At 41.9% G+C, this 12761-nt stretch overlaps 1 protein-coding gene across 12 annotated transcripts in view; it reads right to left on the bottom strand.

Annotated features, from left to right (window-relative positions):
* The window catches only part of GPAM (glycerol-3-phosphate acyltransferase, mitochondrial), a 52736-nt gene that overhangs the window by 23809 nt on the left and 16166 nt on the right, over positions 1–12761 (bottom strand). For 3 of the 12 annotated variants that reach the window (XM_068949629.1, XM_068949630.1, XM_068949625.1), the window contains exons 1-4: positions 9778–9835; positions 8153–8283; positions 6038–6160; positions 2987–3060 (exon numbers count right to left, since the gene is read on the bottom strand). In XM_068949629.1, coding sequence (XP_068805730.1) covers positions 2987–3060; positions 6038–6160; positions 8153–8254 — 299 coding nt within the window. In that variant the 5' untranslated portion in view covers positions 8255–8283; positions 9778–9835. Of the gene's footprint in view, positions 1–2986; positions 3061–6037; positions 6161–8152; positions 8284–8449; positions 8677–9015; positions 9300–9397; positions 9521–9777; positions 9836–12761 lie in introns of those variants that run through there. The other 9 variants (XM_009668662.2, XM_068949628.1, XM_068949626.1 and 6 more) reach the window with 8 other exon arrangements.

Raw genomic sequence — 12761 nt, 5'->3', positions numbered from 1 at the left:
ACCTACGTAGTGCCCGTTTGGTGATCCAGTGACCTTCCCCTGAGGAATATAGATGCGCAGCTAAGAAGTTTGTCAGCTTCTTCAAGAAACACTGAACCTGATTTGGAAAGTTGCTCACATTGTACGTATAAAGTAAAATCCCAAAGGAACTTCTGAAAATATATCTGCATTAGCCACAGTCATTAAATACATGTTGTGTCATCTTTTTGTCCTTTCCAGTCTTTTTAAACATCTAGTCCCATGTTCCTCAGTCCTTCTCCTTGTAAGACTTAAAAACAAGTAGAATCACTAAATAATCAGTAAGGCTCTCTATATAGTCAAGCATTTAAGACAACTTATTCAGCTTATTCAGTCATAGTCTCTCCCCTTTAAGTTAACTAACCCTGTTCTCCGAATCCTTCTCTTACGCATTCCTTTTCTCTCCACACAAGTAACTATTTTTCTTTCCTGAAGAAACAATCGTTCACCAAAAATCACGTACCACATCATATCCACCTACTATATGGATATGATGTGATGTTAGGAAAATTGTTCAAAATAAGATGCATGCAACAAGAGGAAGGGATAAAATCCAGTCTTCCAGCAAACGTTCACCACTTTTTCCTCTCTTCCTTTTCCTACCTCACTCACAAGGCCAGGAGCGCGCAAGCTACCACAAACGTGAGTCATGCCATGACCTGAACAGAGCAGGGACCCAGCCTGTGTAACTAGACAATACATTCGTAAATCAGAGCTCATGAGATGGGGCAGAATTAAGAGCTGGAAGGGCAAATTAAGGTCTGGCCGTTCCTAGGATTTAAGGATTTAGTATTACGGCTCTTTCATTATTTCGCATCCTTGGAAATATTTGAAGCTTGCACCTTCACTATTGAAAGATCTTCATTAACATGGAAGAGAAAGCTCTTGGAGGCCGTTATCCCGAGAAAGAAGGGAACAGGTTGCTGTGGCCAGGGACAAAGTTTGGGGCCTGATTCACAGAACCGAGGCTCCTCGCTCCTCTGTCCAAGTGACACAGAAAGTGACCTCCACATGCTGCCATCACAGACAGAGCAGAAAGACGACAAGGGAACACATTTTGGAAAGTACAGGAAGCACAGGAAAGTACAGAAACGTACAAAGTCTCTCTCTCCTTTTTTTCTCCTCTCCAATCTCTCTCCAGAAAAATGCTGTGTTTAGGTCTGCCAGAGCAATGTACTGCTGATGCCCCAGTGGGTGTCCCAGAGCTAACCACAGATGAAAATGCTCATGTTAGTTGTCATCTGAATTACTAGTGGCAGTTTTTAAACCTTCCTGCCACATTTCGGTATCTTTACACAAGCATTAAAACCAACTAGAAAAGATTACAAGAATCTTTTATACCGTAAAATGCCAAACAACCTAAACACATAGGCCATGCCCACTAAAATTAAGATAAGTACATATGCATAATCAGTACAGTCAGGCACGTAGCAGTCATACAAATAAACAGATTGTCTCTCTAAGGCCAAAGAATTTTGCTAACCACACTGTCAGGTAAGTAGGCTTAACTGCTTTTCCATTTCCCCCTTCCAATCCGCATTTGAGAGCCGATTTTTCTAAAAGGAAAGTTAAGGCGATATATACTTCTTTCTGACAAATATTTTAGTAACTCTGAACATATCATCACAATAGCATACAACTATTAAAGAGTATAAAGGTTTCTATATTCATTTTACAGTTTAGATACAATGTAGAATAATTAGAAAAATCTGTTTTCTAATTGTGTAGTAATGACAAAAATAAAAACAGACTATAGACCTAGTCAAGGTCCTATACGTGGACTTGCTACCAATCAGGAAACTGAAAAATTCACAGCTCAGAAAAGCTGCAATTATGTTTCAATACAGCTTCTGCACACTAGTAGTTAAAGAAAATCCCCCTTGCTTTCTGAGGCTAAGAAACATTCACTATATAACCCCACTGGACCCAAGAACTTCATTAACATTGTCAATTTTCTGACTATAATGACATTCTGAGCTAAAGGCATTTTATTTCAGAATAATTCATTAACCCATATTTTGTTACCCTTATACTTCTAATTTAAGAAACTTCGAGCATTCAAAACTATCTATCCAAGGACTAGACTTTTAAAATGAATAGAAAAAAGTCAAAATTAAATAGTATTTCAGTTATTTTTATGTAGTCTAAACTACTAGTTCAACTTTTAAAAAACAAAAATTAGAATTGAAGAAAGAACAGTCTCTGACGTTAGCTTCCTCCCTCTCGAGCGCAGCACAATACTGCCTTTCTTCCGTTGAGACCCTTTGGCTCATTTCTTTCAGTCTGCTGGCCTCTTTTTGTTCACTCTGACTCTACAACAGACACTGCAGAACCTTCTTATGCTAACGATTACTCTAAAAAAACTTTAGCAAGCACTACTAGCTTTTCAAGGAATGAAATAAAGATTTTTTGTGTACTTCCAGTATCTTCATCCCAGAACATAAAATACATTTCAAAGAGCGGGAAAATGCATCATCGTTTCGGTGTTATAGACACCATCTTTCAGCGGCTTGCATTCTGCCACTGAGGCACAGGAGACACAGTATAATAGGTCACTTTCAGATTTAATTTTTATTAGAGATAATGATCAAAGCATAAACTGAGAGCCAGATTTGCTCAATACAATAACAGTGCAGCCTGAAGTCATTCTTAAGCACAAGGATAAAACAGCCTCTCTTAGCCTTACGCAACGGATGCTGCCATTTGCACTACAAGGGAAAGGGTGCTCCGCTTTTTGTGAAATCGGTATGATCCTTACGCTCCTTGCTTGTAACTCCAAGGAACTTTGTCCAGCTCCAAAACATACACAGCCAGAGTTTACAGGTATATCGCTTTCTGAAGTCAGCATCAATTCCTGCATTTCAGGATAACAATATATTCACTCCGGCTGGACTATCCGGGAGATGTCCCTGCCATGAGGCCAGAATACATAGACTCTTAAAGACAAAGGAAAGACTTGACACGTTACCTTGTATGTGTTTCGTTGATATATATGACATTGCGTAGGCCCAAAGAAGGAATACTAGCATTGAAGAAATTGTCCTGTAAAATCAAGAAAAAAAAGGATTGGTAGGCTTTCTCTGTACAAGAAGAGTTATGTCTCAACATTCATAATCAGGGAAGTATGCAATTTGCTTATGAAGTATGTATAAACCATTCTGAAATCAAGATAAAATTCAGAAAGTCTCTGTTCCCAGTTCCAATATTTTTAATGCATTCTCCAAGCTTCACTGCATATCAGAAAGGGACCTGTATTTTAGTTGTATTCTTCAAGTCAGAATATTTTATTATAACATTACTTTTGAAATTAATATAAGCTAGGACTTTTCACAATACAGAAATTATACCCGAGACAGAAATTTATTAAGCCAGACTCAGGCACCCAATTAAAGCGTCAGGGTATCCACAGTTACTTGACATATCATCTTCACATTCCTGCTCTGCCTGAACAACGAACTCAATCCAGTCTTCTACCTCCCCGATAAAGACTCCACAGGCCAGACCATTAGCTGTTCCGAGATTAGTTGGGAAGCATTTCGCTTTGGATAAACAAATATTCCTTGGCAAGCAGATCTGAACTTTAATCTTCCATATTCCAAGCAAGTACCTTGACCAAGCGGTTAGTCTCTTTCTGCCCAAACAATATTTAATTATAAAAATGGTGCCATGCCAACAGTGAATTACAGCTAAAACCACCGGGATTGTGCACGTCAAGGAAGGCAAACACAGAGGACAGTGAGGATGAACTACTGCACAGCTAGAGCTAAAGACAAGACAGTTACCAATAACACTGCACCTACAGAACAGCCTCACTACCAATTTTACAAGGTGAATCGGATAAGATTCTGATTTATGTTTTTCTCTAGCACATACAATTTGCCACAAATTCAAACATATGAATGTCCTATGTCTTTGTAAATTAGGTAGCAATCATGCACTATAGCGGGACCAAACACACTTTTCCCTCCACATTAAAGCTATCTATGTAGCACATAAAATCAACAACTTCCTGCTTCAGGCTGTTAAGAGGGAACGTGAAGCTAATGCTAATTTCTTAGACCTACACAAAATTATCAATTAATATTCTCAAAGCTAAGTCGATCATTCAGGCAAAGAGAGGTAAAATAACTTGTTTCTTGGATTCCCAAAAAAAAATCAGCAACAAAGCTGAGAAAGTAACACAGAACTCTTGAGTCTACTCCAGCACTCTAATCTTGGCTATAATCTTGCTTTAAATAGGAAGTTCATCCTCGAGGTGTAATGTCATGCTTTAGCTTTTCCTTATTTAACTCTTCCCTGCCCCTACGCCAGGCAGAAGCTGTGGTTCTGTGAGACGAAGCGGGCTCACGGAACAGTCCTCTGCTGCTGGAAGGGAGGAGAAGCCCAGCTCCCACCACCGTATCCTCCCCTTTCTGATTGAACACTAAGCCCCTTCCTCTTAACGAACACTAGCTCTAGCACGCATAAGGCCCCTTCATGAGCAAATTTAGCTCAGTGAACCGGCAGAAAACTAAGACATGATGGAAATAAAAAAAAGCAGGTAGTTTTCTGCTTAGTGAGCTTTATCCACTCACAGAAGGAGAGAGGGAAGGAGCAGGAGGGGCAGAAGTGAGACTTCCCACTTGCAGCACCAGCAGGGTGTTAGATCAGCCCGGCCACTCATGAAATCAGTCTCACTCATCCATTCTTCTTCTGAAACAGAGTTAACTAACAGGCAGCTCAAAAAAGCATAACATCTGGAGTCTAGGACTAACGTAAGGATCGGGTTTGTTATGATCTGCTGCAAGAATGGCACTTTCTCCTGGTGGCAGAAGGCAGTAATGGAGAAAAAAAAAAAAAAAAAAAGCAAAAGCAGGTCATGGCCCTTTCCTATGCAGGATCTTCCTTCTCAGGACAAGTAATTATTTTCTTTTTTAAATGGACAAAATACAGAATGGAATTTTTCTTCTTACAGCATAATTCCCAACTTGAGAAGAACAGCCTAATTACCAACAGACCAATTACAAACCTGTAAAAGCTCAAGCAAATTTTCCTGATCACCTCTATACAAGTCAGAACGCTTAAATGTCTGTTAGAAGTAGTCTCAGTTTATCTAATTGTCTTGTTGCCCATATCATACAGCCTTCACAGCACATTTGGATTTCTATCCCATATCTGTGCGTCATTGCTGTAGTTTTGTATTCTGGTATAGGAATAAAGTGAACTAATAATTCTTCCTACGTCAAAGGAACAACAAAATTTTCATTTTAGTCCAGCCAATTATAGAGTTCAGTGCAAGGGGTAGTCAAGTGGAATTTAAAGTCTGTGGTACACACACAGTCAAACTAGATAATGAACTGGTTGCAACCTAAAATACGTCATTTATCAGCATTTTACATCTGCAGCTTTTGGAAAGCCTGCCCAATGCAGTTCAATAAAGTCAAAAAAAAAAAATTAAAAAGTCATTTTGCACAGCCTCTCTAGTGCAATCATCTTGACATTGTGCCAAATATTCCCATTATTATAACTGGCACTTCTTGTTGCCAGGTTGGGCAGACAAGCCAGGAATTATCTGAGTGTAGAAAACCAAGCTGTCTTCTCAAGCACGGGATTGATCTCTTCAAGTTTGAAGGGGAACATACTACTCACTTTCAAAACTGTATTTATTCTGTGGATAGAGAATTAAGCATCCTAAATGTAAGCCTTTACACTTTCATAAGCATCAAATTCCAATTATCAGTCTGGCAGAGCAGATGCATGTTTTCATAAAATTTTACAGTGCTAATTCTGAAAAGCTGGAGAGTTTTCTGCAAGGATTAAGTCCATACTGAAGAGTCGGAGACAGAGTATCTCAGTATCTGTCCCTTGCGTTCACCACGTGACAAAGAAAATATAACCATAAACAAAAGAGAAAAACTGCGTTCCTTTACAAAGCAAGAACATTGCAACCTTAATTCTGAAAGTAAGAAAACTACTGAAACTTCATTACGCTGTAACTATGCATTATCACCAAACCTAATCCAGGCTGTAATCTTCTTACCCGGCTCTGGGGAGTGCACGCGTAGCAACACCGTCCCACAAATGGCCTTTTTCTGCTCAACAGAGTCTCTTTCCATTTTAAAGTAGCAGATCGAAAGAGAGTAGGCCTAGAGTTACACGCTCCCTACGAAACAAAAGGCAACCATGTAAATATCCACAAACATATGCTGTACTGAGTATACGAGAGCTTGGAATTTGAGGAGCTGCCACACATTATAAAAACAAATTACCCAAAACCAATACAAATTTTCCCAAAATTTTTTCTAAAAAAACAAAAAATACACTCCAACAATCTGCAGATGATGTGATTTTAAAAATAAAACCAAAGTCACTTATATATCCTAAAGCACTGCAGCATTTTCTGATGGATGAAATTTTAAAATAACTATTAACTCTAGTAAGAGATAGCAAGGAAATTATTTGATAACTGAGAAAAGTGAAAGAAGCAAACAGTAAATTACACACAGTAATGTAAAGGTCCTCGTAACATAAGCAAAGTGTTTTAGACTTTTACTGGACAGGGCCCTGTAAAACTGCAAGAAAACTGAATGTACGAAAAACATTAACTCCATTGACTCTGTAAGCTCGGTCTTAGCAGTTTTGTGCAAAGCAATATGAAAAAGGAATCACCATGCCTCCTCCAATGTTAGGCTGTCTTTTTAAAGATTACTGAACCGAAAATCAAAAGTAACTGCATTCACAGAAAACATTCTTTTCGCTAGGACATAATGAAAACATTCCTAACTGCCGGTTTTACAGACAAACGTGGATTGTTTCCATTAAAATCTACTGAATTATTGCTTGCCTGAGAACGCATCATCTGGCCCACTAGATTCAGACTTTCTGAACCCTGTCCTGTAAGTTTGTAGCAGAAGGGAAGTGACAGGGGGAAAAAAAAAAAAAAGGATGATAAATTGAATTATGTTAAGGGAGAAATTGGGTAGAACCAGTACCTTAAACCAACACAAGAGTTAAAAAACACAAATACAGATCCTCACATACCTAGTTAGAAAGCTAGCCCCATTCAGAAACAACCACGTAGTCAAGTGCAATGCTGATGATGACTGAAAACTGAAATGTGCGTGCATCAGATTTGGCAAGTAGCATGAACTGGCAATTATGTCAAGACTAAAGAGCCTTCCATCTGAAATAGTCGTCAATGTGCTAAGCCTGGTCCAATCCCTTCTCTATCACTGTCAGTAATGCCAATTTCCCATTAACCAGTATTGTAATAAAAACGTCTTCCTCCTGCTTGCCTGCAGGCCCTAACTAAACTCACAATCTATCTTTTTTGCTTGCCTGCCTTTATCCCACTCTCTTTCACAAATTCTCTTGGTTCCTGCAGCTTGCTCAGTCTCATGGCTCCTATGCTGAGGCAAGTGGGAAACACAGCTGCCAAGACATCTGTCCTTTTCCTCAACTCTGACCATGTCTCCAACTCTTCCTCGGTATCAAGTTCAACTCCTCCTCTTCAGAGCAGCATCTAATTCTGCACCCAATCTATGCTTCAAAACCAACCACAGTACAAGGCCAGTCCCCACGCAGCTTTTCATTCTCCACCCAATCCTCTCTAGTCACTGCCTCTTTTGTCTCCTTCGAATTCTGAGTCTCAACACCGGAGACAGATGTTTAATAGCTCCTTCTTTATATCCACCAAATTATCTCTGCCTCCTGTATTGCATGAATAGCTTCACCTACAACGGTTACACGACCATCCATCTTTAACCTCATACTCCTTTTCACGTGAGCATTTAAAACCACCACATCTCTTAGGACAGCAGGCAGATTTCTGTTTGACTTTAATCTACTACAGAATGGAACTCTGATCATTTACTGCTATATAAAATGATTAACAACATCACACCAGGAGACTGCAGGACGACTAATAGGGTTCAATACGAAGGCTTTTCCTTCCTAGTCTTAGGCACAAGACTGAACTGTTGGTTATTCCTCACATTTCAGGTTAAATTAAAAAGAAAACTGTATCCTGCATAAAAGAGACACAATGCCTTGACTCTTCACAGTAAAAATAAATAAATAAACAAAGTCCATCTTCAGGACTCCTGAAGGAAAAATAAGATAAACACGGCCAGCTGCACTCAAAATTCTTACTTACCCATTCCTCGCTGGAATGCTTACACCTACTGATACTGCACTCCGCTGAGGTGGACAAGTAAGAAACATCTATTGTTCCAAGGGACAAAGCAGTTTCATCCATGACACGCAACTGGAACCGAAGAGCAGAAGCTGCAAGACAAATATATGCATACATGTGTGTGTACGTACACACACACACATATGGTTTAAACCATTCAGCCAAAAGGATACATATTTCAGCCATTTCTAAAAGTTTACTATTCTTTTGCATTACATGACCTTACTGTTTCATCATTTCTCTCTCAAGGACACCTACCATCTGCAAAACTTTTCTTCAGTATTCTCTCCCAGTCCTACCTCACTGCAGATTTCACGTGTCTGATCTCATTGCAGTCAAACCGGTTTTCAAACTCTTTTGGCGGAAAGGATGCACATGTACAAAAGCATGCCTAATTCTGAACACACTACTGACTGAAGTGACATTGTAGATTAAAAAGCAGTAAAGAAACCTAAACTTGCATAATTATTTTTAAAGTGAAGTTTTACAGTTCATATAATAAACACAATAATTCTCCCTCAGCCAAACAAAAAGGATGGTAGGCCAAGTGTACCAAAAGAATTTAGCACTGTATTGTATCTCTGCACAAGTCTATACGTTAAACCACTTTGTTATGGAGCTCAGTGGAAAAAGGAATCTCAGCATTTTAATCAAGAAAAATAGTGAAGTGCCAACACCGTCTCTTAAATCTGTTACTGCAATGAAACTGTATGTTATGGCCCCAGTGCTATAAACCTTCCAGGAATAAAACCATTCCCATCCTGTACGTTAATATTTGCAAGAGCAAGGCCTAAATTTTTAGTCCAGCCTTTTATTTTACTTACACTCCTCCCCAAACACGCAGTCGCAAGACTCTCCTGTAACATCTCCATGCACAAAGTTCCCGGCACGAACCGGCGGCGCCTGAGCTACCATACCCATGCACACACCTATCCGGACATCGCCTAAGCACGTAAGACACCCTTCTTTGTCCTGCCTGGACCTTAAGCTTAATTTGCCTTTCACTTAATCGGGGCTCAGGCGAATCAATGCCCAACTGCTCAACAAACACAACACAACGCTGGCGAGCGCCTAACCAGCGAAAGCGAGCCGCATCCCCTAGCTCTGCCCAAGGTCACCTCCGCGGCACTTGCCTCTGTGACACACGGCCTTCCCAAGGCAGGCAGGCAAAAGAGCCTCTTTAAGCATCAGCAGCTTCCTACCTACCTCTTGCCAAGTCTGTTCTTCCAGCGCTCAGTCGCCACCGAGCTGCTTACGCTGCCCGGCTGCGGCACCCCGCCATCCTCCCGCCGCTCCCCGCCCGGCGCGCTCGGCAGCCCCGCCGCACGCAGAGCGCCTCCGGCACCGCCCGCCGCGACCCCGCCCGGCCCGGCCCGGCCCGGCCCGGCCCGGCCCGGCGGGACCGCGACCCCGGGGCGACCCGGCCCGGCCCGGCCGCAGGCAGGCAGCGAGGGGGCGGCCCCCCAGCCCCCCGCCCCGCCCCTCCCGGCGCGGCCCCCGCTCTCCCCGCCCAGGGCACCGCGCGGCCGCCCTCCGCGGCGCCGCCGCAGCCCCTCGCCCCTGACCCCGGCAGCGCCGCTCCCTACCTGCGGCGCCGGCCCGCAGCGCCGCGCCCGCCCCGGCCGCTGCCCGCTGCCCGCTGCCGCCCGCCGGCCGCGTGCGGCGGCGCCGGGCCCTGACGCGACTTCCTGAGCGCCCGTCGCCATGGAGCGGGGCCGCGCCGCCCCCCCCCCCCCCGTCCCCGGCCCCGCGGGCAGGCAGCGCGCGCGCCCGCCCCGCCGCCCGGGCGCGGTCGGAACGGCTGGGACGGGAGGACTGGAGTGGTTAGGAGAGGTGCTGCTTCTGCTGGCGTGGGGAAAGGTGGCTGCGGGCATCGGAGCGGCGGCAGAAAATTCGGGACGCGTATTGATCGGCCTGCCTGGCCTTGCAGCAGAGCCAGCGCGTCCTTCGCCGAATGCAAAAGTAAATGTTGATTGAGATTGCTGCATATAAACAAACATGGCCCAATAGTATTTTTTGGCGTTGGCAGTCTTCAGCTATTTAAATATAGTCTCTCTGTGGCTTAATCTGAGTTACATATCCAGGGAAAGGCTAATAGCCGCATTTCTCTCCAGCTGTTACTTAAAACAGTACTAGGTAGGTATAAAGTGACAAAGTATAAGACACCATTTTATGCCACTGTAAATGTGCTGCATACAGTTTTTTAAGCAATACAAGGAGATATTTTTTCTTCTAGCTCTCTCACTTAGATGTCAGTTCAAATGTATTGCAAGAAAGACGTGCCTTTCACACCCACACAAGAAAATGCATGAGTCTTGCTTCCAAGCAAGCAATCCAGACTGCTACTTGCATGCATGAATTGCCTTATTGCTTATAACTGAATGCCCCCAGGAGACTATCACAGAGCTATTATGGTTTATTACTTTATGAAGAGTCTTCATCAGTTTATGGGTCAGAAGTGATTTTGGATCTGAATTTCCCTCCGTTTAAGGCCCAGCAATAAAAGAAACTGCATTTTGTGGCAAGGTAGACTTTGGAGTAAAAGACATCTGCTTTTCAAATTACAAAAATTTAATAAAAGATATGATAGAGTGAAACATAATTCTTATAAAAGTACGTTTTTCTCCGTAATATAGAGTGCTCAAGCAAAGCACCACTTTATAGGGTATCCTATTTTCTGTACAGAAAGTACCATATCCAATTGTGTTTCCTTCAGCACATTCACATACTGAACTTTTCTGCAATTTTTCTTGTCACCGTGGCCAAGAATTTCAATTTTGGTTATTGGTTCTGCGTGCTTCAGTTCTCATGAAGAAGAGTTAGCTCAAATAAATAGCTTTTTACTAATTGATTTACTGAATTTCAGCAAGGGACAGTAGATTCTGCTTTCATGTGCGTGGACTGAAGCTAAATAGATTTGTAACTAATCAGAATCTAGCCCAAGAGGCCATCCATACGAAAAGAAAAATTACTTAAGGGTTTCATTGCTTTAGAATTACAGGGCTCCCATCAGATTAGTGTCATCTCAATTATTACATCCTAATCTCAATTTCACTTGCATAATGAACATCTTGTTGACTTAGTAGAATTATGGAGGGCAGAGAAAGAAATGGCTCTCTGCTGCTGCGGACCCGGCCAGCTAGCTGGGCCAAGTCCTGCACGCAGGACTGTGTGGAGCGTATCCTAAGTGGGAAAGACGTGCGTCAAAAAGGTAAACTCCGAAATTTGCTCATAAAACTGAAATCCAATGCTATATCACATATTTCTGTAATTCTGCTTGCATAAAGAGCACATTACAAAAGTAGTCAAGGGCCAATATAATGATCCGCCCTCATCCAGCCCCCGGTAATTTGCTTCCAGGATGGGTCCATTTGTATGAATGAGATTGCAGGCAAAAAGAGAACCCACAGCTGTGACTTAAGCAACAGAACTGCTCTCAAAAATCAGACTGGAGGAAACTTCAACAACTGGATTACGTGAAAATTGAATATAAAGAAACAGGCATCACAGTAAATATTTATGTATAGAGTTTAGGAAAATGAACGAAGCGGAGTTAAAATTTGTATTAGTGTTCTCTAATAATTTCATTGCTCCATTCCATTTGTATTTTTACTTGAAAATTTACTCTTAGGTACTTTACCTTATGAAAGACCATGAGTATTTCTCACATGCAGTTTTACCTTCTCTAAGTATAGAATTTCTTTGATGATTTTCCCCTTTCATGCAGTATTTCTGTCATAATACAGGATCAAACAGTGCACTGGTTCAGCATGCTATGAGGTAACGCAGACCAAAATCTCAGCCATGGAGCGCAGCACAAACTGACCCACATCGCATTCCTGCTTTAAAGATGAACTATAATACATTCAGAATCTAGTAAGGATCTTTTGACACATTTTTTTCCATGCACACACTTTTCTGCTGGTATATTTTTTCAGGTTGCAAAAAATTATAGCTGTGATATAAGTGATACGGAAATCGGAACAATTGTCTTAGCCACAGTGGTGTTTTCAGCACTTCATACAGTCTCTAGAGTCTGACTTTAGTATCATTTAGGAGAAAAATGCTTAGGCTATTTTCTATACTGTTTTGAAAAGATACATTTTACTCAAACATAGCTTATTCTGTGTAATCAAAAAAGAATTTTGCTTCTGCTATGATTTTAAAGCAGTTTCCTAGCTCAGGCTTAGTAGTAAAATCTCATTTCAGTATTCTGAGCTTGCTGGCGATGTTGTGTTGCTAGGGAATCAAGCAAATGGGAAAAATTTTGGAATGCCCTAAAGGAACAGACTTTCAGAGCTTGCATGTGTTCCAAAAACTCAAATACCACTGGGTCTTGAGTCCAAAAAATAGAGACTCTATCCTGCTTCTATTCAAGTCAATGGGAGGCCTGCCACTGATCTCAGTAGGAGTGGGAGCATGCCTGAATTTTGCGATAAATCTTTTTAAACTCATTAAGCTGAGGTGTTTGGTGTGCCAGTGAGTCCGGCGAGTGAATTTGCATACGATGGCAAATCAGCAGATCCCTGGCTTTGTGTGAATTAACTGCAAACCACACTGTGCGTAGCAG

This window comes from Struthio camelus, chromosome 7 (genome assembly GCF_040807025.1).
Source record: "Struthio camelus isolate bStrCam1 chromosome 7, bStrCam1.hap1, whole genome shotgun sequence".
Taxonomy (NCBI): Eukaryota; Metazoa; Chordata; class Aves; order Struthioniformes; family Struthionidae; genus Struthio; species Struthio camelus.
Note: the sequence above shows the minus strand (reverse complement) of the source record. Positions and strands in the feature narration are given on the sequence as shown.